Source organism: Chaetura pelagica, unplaced genomic scaffold (assembly GCF_000747805.2).
Source record: "Chaetura pelagica isolate M959 unplaced genomic scaffold, ChaPel_1.0 scaffold237, whole genome shotgun sequence".
NCBI lineage: Eukaryota > Metazoa > Chordata > Aves > Apodiformes > Apodidae > Chaetura > Chaetura pelagica.
The window spans coordinates 112,140-130,929 of record NW_009953933.1 but is presented as its reverse complement, the minus strand read 5'-3'; the positions used below and the strand labels follow the sequence as shown (position 1 = coordinate 130,929).

Here is an 18,790-nt window from a genome sequence, read left to right as displayed (position 1 = left end):
CCCATCCCTGGCAGTGTTGAAGGGCAGGTTGGATGGGGCTTGGAGCAGCCTGGGCTGGTGGGAGGTGTCCCTGCCCATGCAGGGGGTTGGAACTGGATGATCTTTAAGGTCCCTTCCAACCCAAAACATTCTATGCTTCTACAGTTCTATCATAAGTAAGAATATTGCCACTGCAGTCTGGAAAACAGGTGACTCTGTAGGTCAGTACTGCTTATCTGTGTGTTTTCATGTTTTGCTTTTCCATTATTACCTAGGTTTGCTTTTCCCTGGATCCCTTGTCTTCAATGACTTTTCATCTACTTCTCTTCTGAACACGCACGTTGTCTCCCCTGCCACAATCTCTCAATTTCTTTGTATCACTGTTATATTAAACACTGTATTTTATTAGTTTAGTTCTCCAAAGCATTTTGCCATGTGGCATGGATGAAAAATACCAGCAAGACTGAAAAAAACAACCCCAAAAAGCAGCAAACCCACAGCCAATCATTACATGAGAGCAGTTACAATATTCTGCACAGTAAATCAATAACTTCAAGACATTATCAAGAATACAATTTTTGATCCCAGTTTTGAACTGTTATTAACCTCAAAGGGAATCATAGATCAGGGTTAATAAAACGGGGTCTTTGAAATATTCTGGTTGCTTCCTGAGGCAGGTAGTGCTGTGCACTGATTAGCTTTTTTGTTATTTGTCAGTGTATCAGTTATTTATGACAATATCAGCACTGATAATCTTCTGAAGTTTAGGTCACTATTCTTTAATTGTGCATTATCATATCTAGGATTAATTTCTACATAGTGGAACAAAGCCTTCCCATCAGATGCAGGTCTCTTTGAGCCTAAAGTAAACAGGGATACTTGGGGCAGATTAGATATGGTGATTTGGAAAGATATTCACCCTGGGCTAGAAACACACCTAATTCACAGCAAACACCTCCTTCCTGCCTCTGTTTTTTTAATGAAGTTGTTCTATTTATTATTTACTCTAGATTCCCCAGCCATCTTTCATATTGCAGGATAACTGATCGTGCTGCTCATTTCATTAATGCTGTTATCAGCAATAAAACAACCCCCAATGAGTAAAAAAGATACGCAGGTGTTTGCCAGGTTTGTTTCTTTTGTGACAGCAGTTTATTCCAATTTTATTTTAATTTTTTTTCTTGTATTCTTCAGTTCTTGTGAACTCAGAGACTTCAGTTTGTTTCTGTTTCTGGGGTGCCTGCCAAAAGAGGTCAGCACATCAGTGTGCCCTCTGTAAAAGTACCCAGCACCTAAGAGCCAGGTGTGTCAGCAGCAGAGCTCTGCAGCTCTGGGTGCTCAACCCAGCCTGCTGTGGTGCCTCCCTGCTGGGCTGCTGAGCACAGCACCTCCAGAAGAATCAAAAAAATAAATAAATGAAGCTTCTTTTTTATTTTTTTTCACCAACTGAAGCTAAAGACCACAGAAGAAGAAGATGATAAAATAAAAGCTTCAGCCTGTAGAGAGGCAGAAAAGAGAAAGGAACGCTGTGAGAGGGGAAGTGCTCTCAACATCAAAGGAATGTTGATGTTATTTTTGGCTCTGCTAACACAAGCCAATCCCAGAGGTAGACACCAACTCCAGTGCAGCCTGTAATACCAGTTACACAGTCCTGGCTTACCACTGATTCTGCATACTTACTCTCACATCTTGCTGTGCCTTTGTGTGCTGTGCTCCAACTGTTCTACTAGCAACATTATCATTATTAGTTCTAACATTCCCCAAACATTTTCACTGCCTCATCTATTTTATGACTCTTGCAGTGAATATATTCCATTATGATTGGTAAAATGGAGGTATTTAGATAAGTATTTATGGATTAAATTCTATTCAAATTTTAAGAAGAAGATATTTCTAACAGTGCTGGTTTATTGTATGAGAAACCCCAGCCATAACAACAAAACCAAGACCAGCAGTATGCATCAGCTCTAGCTGCCTCATACTGATATTTATTATTAAAACTCTCACAATAACTCTGCTGAAAACCAGTCTAAATACACATAAAGAAGGCTGGATGCACATACACACATTGAGAACAATGGAGCTACAATCATTTACACCATTTCAGGGTTTGTCTCTCATTAACACGTCTCCCAGTATTTTTCAGCCCTGACTTGGAACAGCAGGTGTTGCTCCATGAATCATGAATTATACCCAATTACATCTGTTTTCTGTTGTGAAATACTTATTTATTTATTTATTTTCTGTGAGGATTACAATGAGAGTAAGTCTAAATGAAACCTTAATAGACAATAATCTCATCTCAGGTAGAACAGCTTGAGTCAGAAGTAGCTCCACTGAAACAAACACCACTGATCTCCACTGCCTTGTCATGGAAGTGGTGTCCTTCCAAAGCAGAACGTGGACATTTTATACTAATTTATCACTTCTCCATGAGAAGTAGCTCCACTGAAACAAACACCACTGATTCTCCACTGCCTTGTCATGGAAGTGGTGTCTTTCCAAAGCAGAACGTGGACATTTTACACTCATTTATCACTGCTCCATGAAAAAAAATTCATAACAAGGCAATTCTGCCACAGTCTGGTGGGGGTTAACCCTGCTGGGCACCTAAGCTTCCCTAGCTCCCAGTGGGATGGGGATGAGGAAAGGTAGAAAACAAGCAGGAAAACTCAGGGGTCAATATAAAAGCATACAAAAAAAATACAAAAGAAAAAAAATGTTTAATAAGTGAAGGGTAAGTAGAAGAAGAGAGAAGAAACTAAAAACCCCAAGTGATGCAAAGTGGATCACTCACCACCCACCACAGGTAGCCCAGTGCCCAGCCAGCTCCTGAGCATAAGGTGCCAAACATCCCTAAAAGCTCCTCTTTTCCCTTTGATTCCTGAGCATGATATCCTATGATAAGGAACATCTCTTTGGTTTCTTGGGGTCATCTTCCCAGTTGTGTTTCCTCTCAACTTATTGCACATCCCCCAGCATATTCTTGGAGGGAGGGAGAGTGAGAACCAAAGCAGTCCTTGGTGCTGTGCAAATGCTGCTCAGCAAAGGCCAGAAGATTAGTGTGTTATCACAAATTTTTGGCCAGAAATATAAACCATAGCACCATATGACAGGCTGGGAGAGTTGGGGTGTTCAGCTTGGAGAAGAGAAGGCTCCAGGGAGACCTTAGAGCACCTTCCAGTGCCTGAAGGGGCTCCAGGAAAGCTGGGGAGGGAGTCTTCATCAGAGAGGGCAGTGATAGGACAAGGGATAAAGATTTTAAACAGAATTGTGGTGTCCTTCAGATGATTTTGCTAACTGTGATCAACACTTCAGAAGCCCCATGAGCTCCCTTTTTATTGTAGTTACAGTATGGCCAGAGTCACCACTACCTGCTACTCCTTCTCCTTTGATCCGTTTGTGCAGCTGTGATACTGTCTACAGAAGAAAATAAAACCATCAAAGGAATATGATGCACATTTAATTCCAAATAGAACAGTATTTGCTCTCAGCCTCCCACCTCCCCAACAACAACAACAAAAACCAGCTCCCAAACTGGCAGTCTCTCCACGAGCCACTGGCCATCCATCATTCCCCTTCCTCCTGCCTCTCTCTCCCCGTCTCCCGCTTCATAACTGTCCCGGTCACATTTCAAAACACATTCTCTAATTGGTGCCCATTAACCAGCACCAGAGAGACACTTAATTGCCTCTTCTGTGGCTCAGCAGTGTGTTGGAATTGTGTTTCATTTCATCCGTGTCAAAGCTCAAACTGGAAAGCCCAGTCCCTGCACTCCCCTCTCCTGTGCCTTGTGCAGCCCAGCGTGTGTCACAACCTGAGGGTTCTCAGGGAGACTTCAGAAAATCCAGGTTGTTGATTTGTTTATTCACATACTAACTGCAGAAAAGAACCTCACACATTATTATTATTGCTATTATTAGTTTCTATTGAAGCCAGAAATGTCTCGTACTGCGCAGCCAAGGGGGAGGCAGTGTCACAGGGATTCATAATGCATCTCAGATGGATCTCTTGGTAAAATTAAAGATGAAAGAACAACATCAAAATAGCATGAAAGCTGGGACATCCAAACACAAAAGCATGGGCATTCTGAATTCAGACTGCCTGCTCACTTTTATTACAGATCTTTTGTGCCTAGGTGTTGTGACAAAGGGCTACACAAATCCAAAGCACTTCTCAAGCAAATTCTTGGACCTGATTTATGAAAAAAACACCCACATGCCTAGTTCAAGAAGATTATTAAATACCCAGTCACGTACCAGTAACTTACTGGTGCAGGAAGGTATTAACACACTGTATTACAAATCCCTGTTTTCATATCTTGTAATTTTGTAAAATATTAATAGTTTGGGCTGAGTTTTTCTCTGCCAGATGCCTGCCTGAGGCTGTTTCCTCGGTGGGCAACATTCAATCAAACAACTCAACCATCTAGGGGAATTGCATTAGGGGAAAATTAATATAAATTGTGTTAGGTACATCATTTTACAAAGCCAAACCACACTTTGAAGCCCAGGCATCACAACTGCAGTCAAGGTACTTTTTACCACCTTTTCAAAATGATGGAGAAATCTGACCCGTTCCAAACACTTGAAAAGAAAATGCTAAACTCATGTCTGCACACTTTGGAAAAGAGCTTGCCAGAGCTGGTTCTGCCCTAAGCCAGTTCTCAGTGCTGTGCACAGAACTGCACATGTTCTAGGTCTGAGAGTGACTGAGGGTGCTGCATGTTGCTTGACCATCAGTGTGTCATCCCAACCAACTGGGTTGGGACTCTCCTCTGGAAAGGGACCAGAGGAGGCCATGGAGATGATCTGAGGAGCAGCTCTGCTCTGGAGACAGGCTGAGAGAGCTGGGATTGTCTAGTTTGTAGAAGAGAAGGCTCTAGGGAGACCTTAGAGCACCTTCCAGTGCCTGAAGGGGCTCCAGGAAAGCTGGGGAGGGGCTTTTCACCAGAGAGGGCAGTGAGCGGAAAAGGGGTGATGGTTTTAAACTGAGAGAGGGGAGATTTAGGTTAGATATTAGGAAGAAATTCTTTACCATGTTGGTAGGAAGGCACTGGTCCAGGCTGTCCAGGGAAGCTGTGGCTGCCCCATCCCTGGAGGTGTTCAAGGGCAGGTTGGCCAAGCATGGTCACCTCTGTAAGTCTGTGCTAACCTCCATTTCTTCGTTGCCTTGGGAATGCCCAGAAATGAATGCCAGGAGGATCCTCCATCCCACCAGATGCAAACAATTCAAAGTGTCCGTGAGAAAGCAAAAAAGTTCTTTCAGGAGCCCAGAGCATGTGGTCTGCAGGAAATGGAGGGACCTGTAAGTGTTTAGTCTGGCAAAGAGGAGGACAAGGGACAATCTGAGAGCAGCCTGCCATGAGACAAAGGGCAGTGACCGACATGACACGGCCAAGCTCTTCTCTGTCGTGGCAGACAATTTAACAAGAAGCAGCTTGAGAAATTCTAATTGGACATTGTGAAAAACTTTGTACACAGATAGCACAGCCCTGGAGCAGCCTGCAAAGTGGTGAGACCTCTGTCCTTTCTAAGACATGGTAAGAAAAAGCCAGAACTGATGCAGACCCAGGATGGATGTTGGCCTCACTTTGAGCAGCAGGTGCACAACATGGACTACCAGGTACCTGTTCCATTTACTTCTTCTATGAGTCTAAGACAGAAAAAACCTCAGTCCTTCCAAACAGTGTACTAGAGGAAACAGGAATTGCCTAGGAATAAGACTACAGCTTGGCAGCCATTACAAATAATTTTCATTAATACATGTTAAATTCCTAAAAACTTTTACACTAATTATTTTCCCAACTCCTTTTTCACTTCATTCCCACCAATGACTTTTACCTGGAGAAAGATGCAATAAATTCTAAGTACAGGACATCAGCTATAGCAAGACATTTTTTCCTCTGCAGAGATTATCTAACACCTGGATCTTATTCAAACTCTCTCTGCAGACTTTGCCTTCTCTTCAGGGTCTTTCAGTTTATACAGATGGACTGTTCTGTCACGAAGAGATTTCTTGACATAGAGGTCTGCCAAGATGAAAGGATGTATGAATATAATCACCAGGTCAAAATGGAAGTTGCATGACTATACAAGACTGGCAGGTCCCAACATTTTAATGTCAGGACTGGGGATATGGGAAATAACCTGGCAAGGCAATGGTTTCACAGGAAAAGGTGCAGTTCCCTCAGTACACTCACTAAATGTGAGTGTACAATGAAACTGTGTTTCAAAAAGGCACAGACCATACCAAAATGTATACTGCAAACAATTCCTCTGTTCTACTCTGCTCTGTTAAAGCCTCAGCTGGGTTTCTGCTTTTTCCAATTTTGGGCACCATAGCTTGAGAAAAAAACAATATCATAAAATTGAAGAGAGCTCAGTAAAATAACATAAAACAACTGGGATTCTAGCAAACATAGCTGGAGAGAAAAAAAAACCTGAACGAATTATGACTCCTTAACCTAAAAAGAAAACTAAAAGGAGAATTTCTTCAAGTATATAAAAGGTTGCAAGTAGGAGGGGAGGAATAAATTATTCTCCATGACCTAAGAGACAGAACAAGAAAGGCTGAGTTTAGACTGCAACAACATTTGGAATTAGAATTTACAAAATGGTAACACATTGGTAAGAATAGTGAAGTGCTGAAATAGATCTGGGAGATTATGAACTCTGAGGCTGCACAGACAGTGAAAACAATGGCTGGAAGCTGGAAGTGCTCAGAGAGGTTGGTGAGGAAGGGGGAGGATCAGATAGTGAACCTGAGCAAGTGTTTCTTTGCCTTTTTCCTCTGACTATACAGAAACAAATAACTTTATTTGATCATTCCATAAAATACACCCAGTTTTGAACATTAGATATTACAACCTTTGCATTACTCTGTGTGTTGTTTTTTTCACTCTAAGAGTTAATAATTTTCTTTTAAAACACATCGTGTTTGTCCATTATATTTGTTAGGGTTTCTCTTCCCTCCAGCTACCTTGTACTGATGGAGCTTTATCCTGGAACCACTGAAATGTCCACTGTTTCATTTACACAGAAGATTTATGAGATCAGTTTGAATTGTGTGTCCCCCAAACCTTTTCATATTGGAGCTTTTACAGGCTTCTGCACATGAGCAAAAGCAATAATGAAGAAATTTAATATGAAAACAAGAAGCTATTTCTATTCATGGAAATTATTAAAAAAAATATTTGCTCAATCAATACATTTGATGAAATAGTTGTTTTTTCAGCAGCTATTTGTGGACAGAAGGAAAAAAAAAAAAGGGAAAATAGAATAGAAAAAAAAGAAAGGATGTGTCAAGTAATTGACTCACTAAGAATCATGAGCCCAGTTAAAGCTGAGATTAACATATGTGAATTACACACTTTGCAGTATAATTTATTACAGCCAGTTCTTTGCTGTCTCTTTGCTCTTTATTAGCTTAATTTATTTCTGCAACCCTTATCTAGCCCCACACTAGGGCATGTTTGGTGGGGGGAATTTCTCAAAGCTCAGTTATCCTCTGCAGGTGTCTCCAAGGTTGCAAAGAATGACCTGTTTCTGGTCTTGGAAAAGCATTTCATGTGTGCATACCAGGGATGCCTGCAAGTGTATCCCTAAGCTCACATGCTGTTTTATTAGAACAGCCACTTGCTTGGGTTTGTTTTATTTTTCCTACTGGCAAATACTCTCTGTACCAAGAAGTATATTACTCAGCATCAGAAATAGTTTTCAAATCCAAGTTAAATTCAGCAAAACCTTCCAGCCCAAAAATATTCAGCATTTTTGAAGACTCTAAATATTTTGTTTTGACATTAGCATTTCATCTTTCTAATTAAGAGAGAAAAAGATCCTCATTTTCAAAAGAAAAATCTCACTTTCCACCTACTTATGCTTCATATTTAATTATTGGTTTTCCTTTTATTATTTTTTTTAAGTAAAGGAGTGCATGTGTAAAACCCCCACTCTTCAGCTAAAAAATGTTTCATTTAATATCAAATTTTCTGGTTTCATAAGTTATTTGTTTGTTTGTGTGTTTTTCTCAATGTCTGGCAAAGTTTTGAATGCATCACTACCCAGAAGCAGGTTTTTTGACAGAGCTGAAAGGATCACTGGCCATACCAGGGCTCCACAGCTGGGAATTCCATCATACCCTGTACATGGCTTTGCTATAGAATCCTAGAATGGTTTGAGTTGGAAGGGACCTTAAAGACCATCTAGACCCAACACCTTGCATGGGCAGGGACACCTCCCAGCAGCCCAGGCTGCTCCAAGCCCCATCCAACCTGCCCTTCAACACTGCCAGGGATGGAAAAGATTGTGGTTATTTTTGCTTAATGTCTAAATGCTGAATGGATAAATGCTTGAGTGCTTAAAAAATCCCTGCATGATAGAAAAATTATTAGGAATCATCTACTGAAATGAAGATTGTCTAGTGACAGGCTAAAGCTGGCCTCATTAGGAGTTTATGTATTTAAGCCCATAAAATACCTGGAGTGTCAGAAAAAGTTTCAAAATAATTAAAGTTTAAATTACTGAACTGTCTGCTCATTTGGTTCCCATCCTCAAGAGTGTCCATGGCAGGGGCAGAAGTACAGAAGCAGCACTGCTGTCCCTTGTGATCTGTCTGCCAGGACCCAGATTCTGGGAAGTGCTGTGCTTCTAAAGCCTTTTAATTTCGACAATTGCAACACATTCAGGTTTTTCTAAAGATAAGTGTAGGCAAATGAGGAAACACTTTTGGTGGTTTAAGAACCATGTGGAGGAGGAAGAAATGTGATGGTTCTTTTCCATAGGTTTAAAGCCCAAAAAGTTGATTCCTTCTGTCTTGTGCTGTTGTCTGTAACACGTGAATAAATAAATGAAATGCAATTACAGCATAACATATGATATATATACATTTCCTGTGCATCTCCTCCTGAATCACCTCCTGGAGGATGTGTTAAGATGCAAGTGTGACCAGTTCCACTGCCGTTTCCTTTAATTTCCATAGTAAAGAAATCCAGGTATGTGGCTGGAGGAAGCCCTGACGCGCCCTAAAGAAGTCAGCAGTGTGCTGGAAGACATGGGGTACTAAGAATCTCTGTAGCATGTGCTAGGAGGGAAGTTTACACATACACAAGAAAGTGGAGTACTTGGCTACACCAGCCGTATCCCACTGGGAGTTAGAGAAGCTCTAGGGATATAGAATCATAGAATCATAGAATCTTAGGGGCTGGAAGGGACCTCGCGAGATCATCTAGTCCAACCCCCCTGCCAGAGCAGGGTCACCTAGAGTACATCACACAGGAACTCATCCAGGTGGGTTTTGAATGTCTCCAGTGAGGGAGACTCCACAACCTCCCTGGGCAGTCTGTTCCAGTGCTCTGTCACTCTTACAGTAAAAACATTTTTTCGGATATTCACCTTGAACCTCCTATGCTCCAATTTACACCCATTACCCCTTGTCCTATCACTGGTCATCACTGAGAAAAGCCTAACTCCGTCCTACGTGTGCCTGAAGCTTCCTCAGTGTTAGCAACACAGCACCCACCAACAGGGACCTGCTGGGACCTCCTGCTCAGGCCTCAGGGTCCCCCCTGGGGCTCCTGCCTGCCCTGCAACACCCACAGCCCTGAACACAGCACAACATCCTGAGGCTTTAAGACAGGCCCTGCAACGAGTGGTGATGCACTTGACCACCTATTTTGCAATCAGCAGTCAAATCAGAAACCACTTATCAGGAAAGCAGGATCTGGTTCTTTTTTCTGCTTTGCAGGAAAGAAGGAAGCCCAGATATTCACAGGAACATTCTCATCTCAAGGCTATTTCCATTTTTACATTGAATAGTTTTTGAACTATTTAAGAGAAATAGGAACCCAGGTTTCTTTGCCTTCAGGTGAGCACTCTAATCACTTAGCTAAAAGTTTTGTTCATGTTTCCTTGAATTGTTTTCTTAACAAGGGCAAAGTTAGAACATGATGGCTGGAGAGCAGCCAGACAGCCCCTAGTCTCTCTCACTGGTAGATACACTTAAACTGAATAACAGAGAATTCAATCACTGTGGCTGCATAGGGAACTGAACTCAGATTTTTCACATCTCAGGTGAGTAATATGTCCATGTTTTAAAAGAGAAATTTTTTTTTAAGTTCTTTCATTTTAAAGAATAATTGATGGTACCAGCCCAGCACTCAGTGACATGACCAGGGTCACTGTCAGACTTTCTAGCTGAAAATAACAGGTACTAAAGCAGTCTGGTCTCATTATTTTATTTTATTTTATTTTATTTTATTTTATTTTATTCCCTAGTCTCTCTCACTGGTAGATACACTTAAACTGAATAACAGAGAATTCAATCACTGTGGCTGCATAGGGAACTGAACTCAGATTTTTCACATCTCAGGTGAGTAATATGTCCATGTTTTAAAAGAGAAATTTTTTTTTAAGTTCTTTCATTTTAAAGAATAATTGATGGTACCAGCCCAGCACTCAGTGACATGACCAGGGTCACTGTCAGACTTTCTAGCTGAAAATAACAGGTACTAAAGCAGTCTGGTCTCATTATTTTATTTTATTTTATTTTATTTTATTTTATTTTATTTTATTTTATTTTATTTTATTTTATTTTATTTTATTTTATTTTATTTTATTTTATTTTATTTTATTTTATTTTATTTTATTTTATTTTATTTTATTTTATTTTATTTTATTTTATTTTATTTTATTTATTTTTTTTATGTTTGTTGGTTTTTTTTCCCAGCAAAACTTTTTGTTTACCAAGATTTTCTGCTTTCTTTTTTTTTAGAGAGAAGAAGGAGGTTAAGGACAAGCACCATCCCACCTTACCCTGGGTATTTTTAAGTCATGCTGCATCTTCAGAACTTAGGGAAAAACATCAATTTGGCCTGGCTTTTTATTTCCAGTATTATGGAAGGAAGAACCCAGCTAAGATAAATGAGCTGGAGTCTACCTCATTTATGCATTATACACAACATAGCTGGTTCAAGTTCAGTACACTGCATTTCTAAAAAAACAACTTTGGTAAACAAACATGCTCATAAAAAAACCCCACAAAACTAGGAAGAGAACAGGGTTGACCTGCAAGGCTGATTAGTTCAGCCAGACTTTTACCTGGAAGAATTACACACAAGAATAGACACTTCTTGTATTTAAAACCCAAGGCTGAGTTTAGAGGCTGTAGAATGTTATGCAGAGATTTATACTTCATTACTCAATTTTTGATGAGCAGAAGTCTTTTTGTTGTTGCTGAGCAGAAACTCATTTCTAAAAGCATCACAGTGTGGTCTCAATGATTTTATTCAATACTTCTACACCTCAGCAAATGGAATGAATTCTAATTGTACACATTAGTCACTTCTAAGCATCTGAGGCTGTGTTCTTTCTTTGAATGCACACAGGGATCTCACTGGCTTCAAAGGACATTGTGTGCATGTTTCTGTCTGTAGTGTGGCAAGGCTGATGTTGGCCTGGCCCTAAAATTGATAGGAAGTTTGAATTACTTCAGTCTCCAGGATTGGGCTTTGTATTTGGAATAGGAAAATAGAGGTTAACTTCAAAAGGTACTTTTGTATATCAAGGCATGATTTGAATCTAGTTCTGTCAGTCAGTCAAAAGAGTTCAGCTAACATCATAAACCATGAGAGTGAAGCTGGAACAGTTTATGAATAGCAACTGTCACACAGATTGAATTTCTTCTCTGCTATTCAGTCAAAGGATATTTGTCATTGCTTATAATATTTAGAAAGTCAATTTGGAGTTGAGGTATGGAAAGCCTCACAGATAAAAATATTTTATTAAATACTAACTAGCCTAATAGAAAGAAGCATTGGGGGCTCATTTTATTTAAACATTTAATTTTCATTGGAGTCCTTCGGGGCAGCAGAAATAAGAAATATCATCCATATTATTAAAACCAAGCAGGATTATAAGAGAATGCAGTTACAGAACAACGACTTAATAAAGGATTCCAAAGCATGTATGAAGGAGGAAGGAGCCAAGGAAATAACCCTGTTATAATACAGGCAGGCAAATTTTAGGCTGCCAACAGCTTTACAATTTAAAAAATATGTATAATGGACAATCTCTCTAGTTTTAAAGGGGAAATGCAAGAAAAGTCTTATACTGGAGAAACCATTTTGCTTTTCTCTTTCAGGAGCTTGGAAAACAGCTTGAAAAGATAATAATAATTAGGCAATCAATGTGCACATATATCTGTTTATTATCTATTTCTCGTTAGGTCATATAGGCACAGAGTTAACACATCATTAACAGGGAGTCATGCACTGCCAAGATTATTTCTGGGAAGAACCACTCCTGTGCAGCTGCACTGGTTTCTGGAGATGTATTTTCATGTACAGAAGTTGTGATGTCAGTTTTATTTTCCATTTCTTTGCAGCTAGAGCTAGAGGAGACAGTGGGAATTTCCCTACTAGGCTGACACGATCATCTCCCTTTCACAGATGAGCAATGTAACCACCTGTATGACACCCATGTCAAGCCATAGGCTCAGAAGGGACCAATACTCTGGCAGCTGCAGGTTCAGAGCAGCAGCTATGGGGTGCCAACATCTCTAAAACAGATGTTCTTCATCTGGCACATGTTCAGCCTCTTGTGACCACAGTCGTGTAAATTTAACCTCCTCCTGTAGCCACACGATCACAAGATCAGCTGGAAAAGAAGCTGAAGGAGCAGGTAGTTGGGGTTAAGGTTTGCTGTCAGTTGGAAGCCTCTTATTCATGGGAAACTGGTTTTTCTCTGGGAAAACAAAACAGAACAAAAGAGCAACAAGGAAACAGAACAAAAGAACAAGGAAACAAAACAAAACAAAACAACAACAACAAACCAAACAAAAACATGGAAACAAACAAACAAAAACCAAACAACCCAAACCAACCAAAACAGAGCAAAAAAAAGACCTCATAGAATCACAGAATCATAGGATGGTGAAGGTTGGAAGGGTCTTTAAAGATCACCAGGTTCCAAGCAGGGACACCTCCCACCAGCCCAGGCTGCACAAGGCCTCAACAACTAGATCTGGAATAAAAATGCACTTATTTCAATGAGCCTATTCAGAGCAATATATGACTGAATTATCAAATTTAAGATCAGAGTTGCTTTACCAAACCCTTTCACACACAAGGCCACTGCAAAACGGACCCTGTGCCTGCACTCACTTGGTTAGGCTCACCACAAGGCCAGGCTGTTTTATTTGATTCCCTAACCAAGATAAAAAGTAAAATGAGATGTATGTAAATAGGATGAACTTTTAGAATATGTTCCTGACCCAAACCACAGAAGCATAAATACTCTGCTATGAATAAGCAAATTTACCCTATGTGACTCTGGTCATGTTTGCTTAGAGGGTGTTGTCATTATTGTTGGTTTGGTTTGTTTTTTCAGTCCCTATTCATGCCAAAAAGGTGGCACCTTAGAGCATTTGAGGATGTTCAAAATAATATTGAGAAGGAGATCATCCTGGAAAGACAAGGATTAAGAAATAAGATTGGCTGCTAATTGATCTAACTTTATGCTCTTCAACATGTAACTCTTCAGAAGCTCACAAAGCATTTTGTTGTGATCTTGGGAAAGGCTTCTCTGCAAATCACTGTAGGTAATTTAAGATTAACCTCCCCCACCAAAAAGAAAAAAAGAAAGAAAAAAAAAGCCCATGCATTCAGTTCCCATTTAGTGGAGAGAGACAGACATCTAAATGAAAATCTAGGCCCTCAGCTATTTTTCTTTCATACTCCAGTGCATGAATATGATGTTACTGTCAGGGCCATGAGTGCACTAGCAAGATCCACAAACTGTTCCCTTGCTGCCTGCGTTCAAGATTAGCTCTGATAAGGTGAACCTTGGATCAGATGTCTGGGAGAAAAGCTTAGAGGGGGCTTGGATGGGGCTTCAGCCCCTGCACTGAAGCTCTGGCCCATGCCCAGGCTGGGCTGCCTGTGTTGGGATGTCCTTGGGTGGCTGCTATGACCTTCTGGTAGGGTCTCAGTCCCCCAGCCCTGCTCACCTCCCTTTGCCAGGACACTGGGGGGCTGCCCTTGCTGGTGAGGGCAATTCCCAGCTCCCTACACACTGTCCCCTCCCAGCACCCTGCCCTGCTGCTCCCTGGCAGCTGAAACCTGATGAACCTTCCCCACCTGGGATCCTGTCTATGTAAGAGTCTTTCAAAGACTCTAAAAGGAAGATAATTTCTTCCCATCCCTCCTCAAATTCTGTTCTACTACAGTTCTACTTATGGTTGTATCCCTTGATCAGGAAAAAGAAAATCTAAGTCAGAAGTATTTACAAGTCATACTTCACCTGTCCTTCAGGAGGTGAGTTAAGTCTACACAGACTTAATGACAGGGCCAGGTCCCAGGTTCTCCTCGCAGAAGGTGCCCAGTGCTCAGGATCTCCCAGCACTCTCCCAGACCAGTTGGCACTTAGCCATGCAGTGCATCTGCTGCTGTAGCACTGGCAGGACTCACACTGACCCAGAATATCCCAGATGTGGGCATGATGGCCTTGCTTTGCTATGGGGACAGTATGGATCCATTATATCTAGGTGCCTCTGGGCAGACCAGGTTGGAATCAGAAACAGAGGTGAGTTTTGGGGCACCTGAAATTCAATGTTAACAGAATTGCAATGGACAGGTTGAAACAACCCAGACAAAGTTTGTAATATCCAGGAAAGTTCCCATCTATCCCTTTCTTTTATCTCTGGTTGTTTATTGAAACATGTTCTTAACATTTTCCACACAAACGTTCTCCACTCATTCAAATCAACAGAAGTTTCAGCTCCACTTTTAGCAACAGGGGTCCAAGGCTCCAAAGCTCAGCTCCAGGCAAGATGATAAGAACATTTTAAAAGTAAGGTTTTAAAAATTAGCTGCTGGGTATCTATTTTGTTACATATTTTTAAGAGTTTTCACTGTGTTAAATTAAACATAAATGCAACGTGAGTGCCAAGGATGGAAAAAGGCACAAAAGGAAAAACAGCAATGAAAAAATGTAAGCTCATTCTCTCAGAGTAGACCAGAAGCCAGAAGCAGAGATGATGATGCCACCAGGCTTCTCTTGTACTTACAGAAGGAGTAAAATATGTCTAGGGTTGGGAAGAATGGACTGAGTTTAGGAATATGGCAACTCCTGTGTCCTGCTGCAAGGGGAGATTATCACCCTGGTTAATGAGGCTGAAACTGGTGAATGGGAAGGTGACCAGTGTCACACTGCCCTGTCACTGCACTGAGAGCAGCCAAGCCTGTCCCCACTGCCTCCTAAATAAGCCTTGTCATCAACTAGAAGGCAAACATCTAAAGGAGATGCTGAACATTATAATTCAAATAGCTGAGACAAAACAAGCATCCCCAGTAGTCCCTGACAATACACTCCTGTGGACACAGTGTACTGGTTTGGTACCATTTTATACAGTATGTAAAATATACTCTGCTCTGCTGAGACCCCACCTGGAGAGCTGGGTCCTGCTCTGGGGTCCCCAGCACAGGAGGGACATGGAGCTGTTGGAGAGGGGCCAGAGAAGGGCCATGAAGATGATCCAAGGGCTGGAGCAGCTCTGCTCTGGAGCCAGGCTGGGAGAGTTGGGGTGTTCAGCCTGGAGAAGAGAAGGCTCCAGGGAGACCTTAGAGCACCTTCCAGTGCCTGAAGGGGCTCCAGGAAAGCTGGGGAGGGGCTTGGGACAAGGGCAGGGAGGGAGAGGACAAAGGGGGATGGATGAAAACTGAAAGAGGGGAGATTTTTGTTGAATATTAGGAAGAAATTCTTTGCTGTGAGGGTGGGGAGAGCCTGGCCCAGGCTGCCCAGGGAAGCTGTGGCTGCCCCATCCCTGGCAGTGGTGAAGGGCAGGTTGGATGGGGCTTGGAGCAGCCTGGGCTGGTGGGAGGTGTCTCTGCCCATGCAGGGGGTTGGGACTGGATGATCTTTAAGGTCCCTTCCAACTCAAACCATTCTATTATTCTATGAACAGAAGCCTTCAAACTGAGAGGTTTATTTCAAGCAGTTGATTTACATAATTTCTGATATTCTTCTCTAGTGTCCTTTAACCACAGTTTTATATAATTATGCCTAAAAATTTGTGGGTTGGTTTGTTTGCTGGTTGGTTGGGTCTTTTTTAAGGCAACTTCTTGACATTTTTCATAATTTTGAAATCGAGACTGAAGAGAAACTGAAGGAAAAAAATGTCCTCCTTGAGGGGTGGGGATAGAGCAGTGATGGGCTGGACTGTGCAGGCAGGAGAACTGAAGTGAGAAGATGGGTGTTGGAGGTGTGTTGAATAGAGGTCATGGAGAGGCGTGGATTGTAAGGGGTTGGAAGTGCTCCAGCAAAAGGCAGGACACCCTCATTGAGCAGACTTGAAAAAGCATGGAAGACACAAAGAAAATGGTTAAAATCTGGCTGGAGATATTTCCACTCAGTCAGAAGTGCAGAGCTTCCCTCAGACCCAGGCCCTGCTCCTGCCCCTGCAGTTTGCTGGAGCATTCTGTCTGTCCTCCCCTCCTCTGCATGGAAAAGATGAAATAATGCTTTGTTGGAACTATCTAAAAAGTACTCCACCTAGCCTTGATGATTGGCAGATGTGGGAAGTGCAAACTGTGCCAGTGCCACCTAAAAAGATGCAGACTTTCTATGGGAAAAAGGGAAAGTGTTTAGAAAACAGAAAGTGTTGATGAAGGGAGCCAGGAAACAGCCTTCAGCTTGGGCTTGCTGGAACAATGGGACACTTTAACAGTTACAAAAAAAGAAAATACCAAAATATTTAAACACTGTTTCCCAGCCTTAACTCTGAACCTGCTCTAGTGTTTATTCATAATTTTATGTAAAGTGTTGCAGTTGGTGAAGGTCATGCCATAAAAGAGAGATTCTGACAATCATTAGAAAAGCATCTCCACAATTCCAGAGATTAGTAACATCCATCTCTTAGGTTTAGTCCTGTGAAACTTTCAAATGCATGTATTAGAATATCTTTTATATTCAAGTTTCTAGTTCTACAGACCCTGAATTGCTACATCCTTAACTCATCAGCTGAACTGTGAGTCTCAGGATGTAGCCCCTGGGTTTGGGAGATGGGAAATCTGGGACCACTGACAGGTTAGTGTGACTGGCAAAGAGAGAAGTAACTGCTGTCAGTCCCTGGGTGTCAGAGCACTAAACAAAGCTCTCCCATTTATGATGTGAGGCCTTTGCAATTGTTTATGAAACCATGAGAAAAAATAAAAATAATAAATAAATTTAAAAAAATAATGCTGTTCTAGAAAGAACATATAAATATTTGAATGGTGAAAGAAAAGGGTCACTCAAAGCAAACACTAAGTCTAAGAAGCCCAGTATTTGATGCACATGAACTTTGCTAAACAACTTGTAGCCTGAAAAACTGAAATTCACTATATTTACTGAAGGATGTATGTCTCTCTACCGTGAGAACAGAGAGGTGGCATTATTGTTCTCAGCTGATTAAACCTGAAGGGTGGATAAAGGCCAGCAGTGAAGAGAGATATTAGCCACCAACACTGAAAGGAGAAATGCTTCATGTCTGGGTGACAAACCCATTTCCAGTGTGAAGGAAAGTGGTCAATTTACTTCTAGGTAAAAATGGTGCTTTAATATGGTTCACATGTGAACCAAAGAATGTCATTTGAATTTTTTTGTGATGTGTCTTAAAATAATGAAATTGTCACTTCTCAGAAGTTGGCCTGATTAGAGCACAAGGTGAGGGACTGGGAAGAGGCAGGTTACAGTCCCAGCACTGACACTGCCTCCCAGGGAAATGCTGGTCAGAAGAACCCATCACTCCCCAGTTTCATTTCCATAACGTGCAAAATTAGGTTGGAAAGGTGTGTGTTGATACTAATGACTGAAGATGGCAGGTTTGAGGTGGAACACATTCCAGGAAGGAACGGGCTGCCACTGCCACGCAGGCTCACCTTCCCTTCTAGTCACACCAGAGGACAGTCCACAGCCTGGACTTTCCAGAGGTGGCAAGACAAACCCAGGGAAGTTATCTGACCTGGTGCCAACCAGCCAACATCTCACTGTCCCATCGAGGTGACAGGAGCTGGGCACCTCCTCAGGGCAGCCTGGAACGGAGCAAGAACAGCCCCTGGGAAGCGCCGGTCTCGCCTGCCTAGAGGGGAAACCCAGAGGATCAGGTACAGCCTGAGGTTCCTGCAGCTGGGCAAGGGGCATCCCACCTCCAGCCTGGCAGGACACAGCCCCCTTGGGCACGGGGCACCCTCCAGCTGGGGCCTGAGTGGTTGCTGTTAATGGAAGTGTCTTGTGTATGCGTCTGTGTAGTTATGTACCTGTATGATATGATGGATGGATGGGTGGGTGGGTGGATGGATGGATGGATGGATGGATGGATGGATGGATGGATGGAGGGGTGGATGGGTGGATGGGTGGATGGGTGGATGGATGGATGGGTGGATGGATGGATGGACAGACAGACAGACAGAGAGACAGACAGATAGATAGATGATATAGAGATACAGATATAGATACAGATACAGACATATAGACATAGATATAGATAGATAGATGTACATACAGTTATACAGATATAGATATAAAGATACATATAGATCAGATATAGATAGATATAGATATATAGATATAGATATACAGGTATAGATATAGAAATCGATATATATATAAAGAGATAGATAGATAGATATAAAGAAATAGATATAGGTATAGAAATAGACACAGATATCAATAATCCTCTCTGTTCTCATTCTGTCCAGCACAGGGTGGCTGGGCAGGCTCTCTGACCCCCCCCAGCCCTCGGGACACCCCGCCGGTGTGTCAGAGACCCGGGGCTG

The 18,790-nt window shown here is 41.8% G+C and overlaps 1 protein-coding gene across 1 annotated transcript in view; it reads left to right on the top strand.

The window, feature by feature from the left end:
* The first annotated feature begins 14,474 nt into the window (after window positions 1–14,474).
* FAM84A (family with sequence similarity 84, member A) overlaps window positions 14,475–18,790 on the top strand; it is a 7,550-nt gene continuing 3,234 nt past the window's right edge. Inside the window, exon 1 of the mRNA XM_010001712.1 lies at window positions 14,475–14,558. Coding sequence (XP_010000014.1) covers window positions 14,475–14,558 — 84 coding nt within the window. The remainder of the gene's footprint in view (window positions 14,559–18,790) is intronic.